Source organism: Phytophthora parasitica, assembly GCF_000247585.1.
Source record: "Phytophthora parasitica INRA-310 unplaced genomic scaffold supercont2.175, whole genome shotgun sequence".
NCBI classification, from domain to species: domain Eukaryota; phylum Oomycota; class Peronosporomycetes; order Peronosporales; family Peronosporaceae; genus Phytophthora; species Phytophthora nicotianae.
The window spans coordinates 1-685 of record NW_008649161.1 but is presented as its reverse complement, the minus strand read 5'-3'; the positions used below and the strand labels follow the sequence as shown (position 1 = coordinate 685).

The 685-nt window shown below is 43.9% G+C and overlaps 1 protein-coding gene across 1 annotated transcript; it reads right to left on the bottom strand.

The window, feature by feature from the left end:
* Window positions 1-440: 440 nt before the first annotated feature.
* On the bottom strand, window positions 441-638 carry PPTG_24711 (hypothetical protein; the record flags this gene model as incomplete). The annotated part of the gene is made up of 1 exon (XM_008918287.1): window positions 441-638. A coding segment is annotated over one exon (198 nt), but the record flags the coding sequence as incomplete, so codon positions are not given.
* Between the last annotated feature and the right edge of the window lie 47 nt (window positions 639-685).

Below are 685 nucleotides of genomic sequence, written 5' to 3'. Positions count from 1 at the left end.
CAGCACGGCATTAGTAAGTACACATATGTGCATTATTTTCTTACTGGGAGGTAGTAAGTTGCATTTCATCTCAGACGGTAAGTATGAGCTGGCCACAAAACCGCTACTTAGCTTCTTAGTAAAGACTTGAGTAGGTTGGTGGTCCAGTAACCATGATACTTGATCTCAGTCAAAAATAGACGCTTGAGGGATGCAGAATCTCAAGCTATTCGGCGTTGGCTAGAACACAGAATTTTCGATTATGGCGGTGAAAATATACGAACTCGAAGCTAGTGGTGATAAATCCCATTTCGTCCATGAATGGACACAATAGTGGTTTGTGTGTATGTTGCGGTGGACGCGAAAACAGTACTAGCGAATGCTAAAACTTGGCTGTTCGTGAGGGGACTGCCATTGTAGAATAGTTATGCTCTAATGACGATAACCACAGTGACTGTCGCTCATGAATCCTTGACCTTCTTGACGAAGATGTCGAACCACTTCTGGACATTCTGAATTGCCGTTTCGTCGGTAATCCCAGCGGCAGCCATTTCCTCTCGAATTTTGGTGGCGTCATACTTACTGTTCTTCCAGCTTGAGAAATATTGCGTCGCGAGCTTCACCAGTTGACTGGAATCACCCTCAAAGTTTCTTAAATTCTGTAGGCCCAAATACTTCAGGGGCTTGTATTTCAGGTTCACCATTT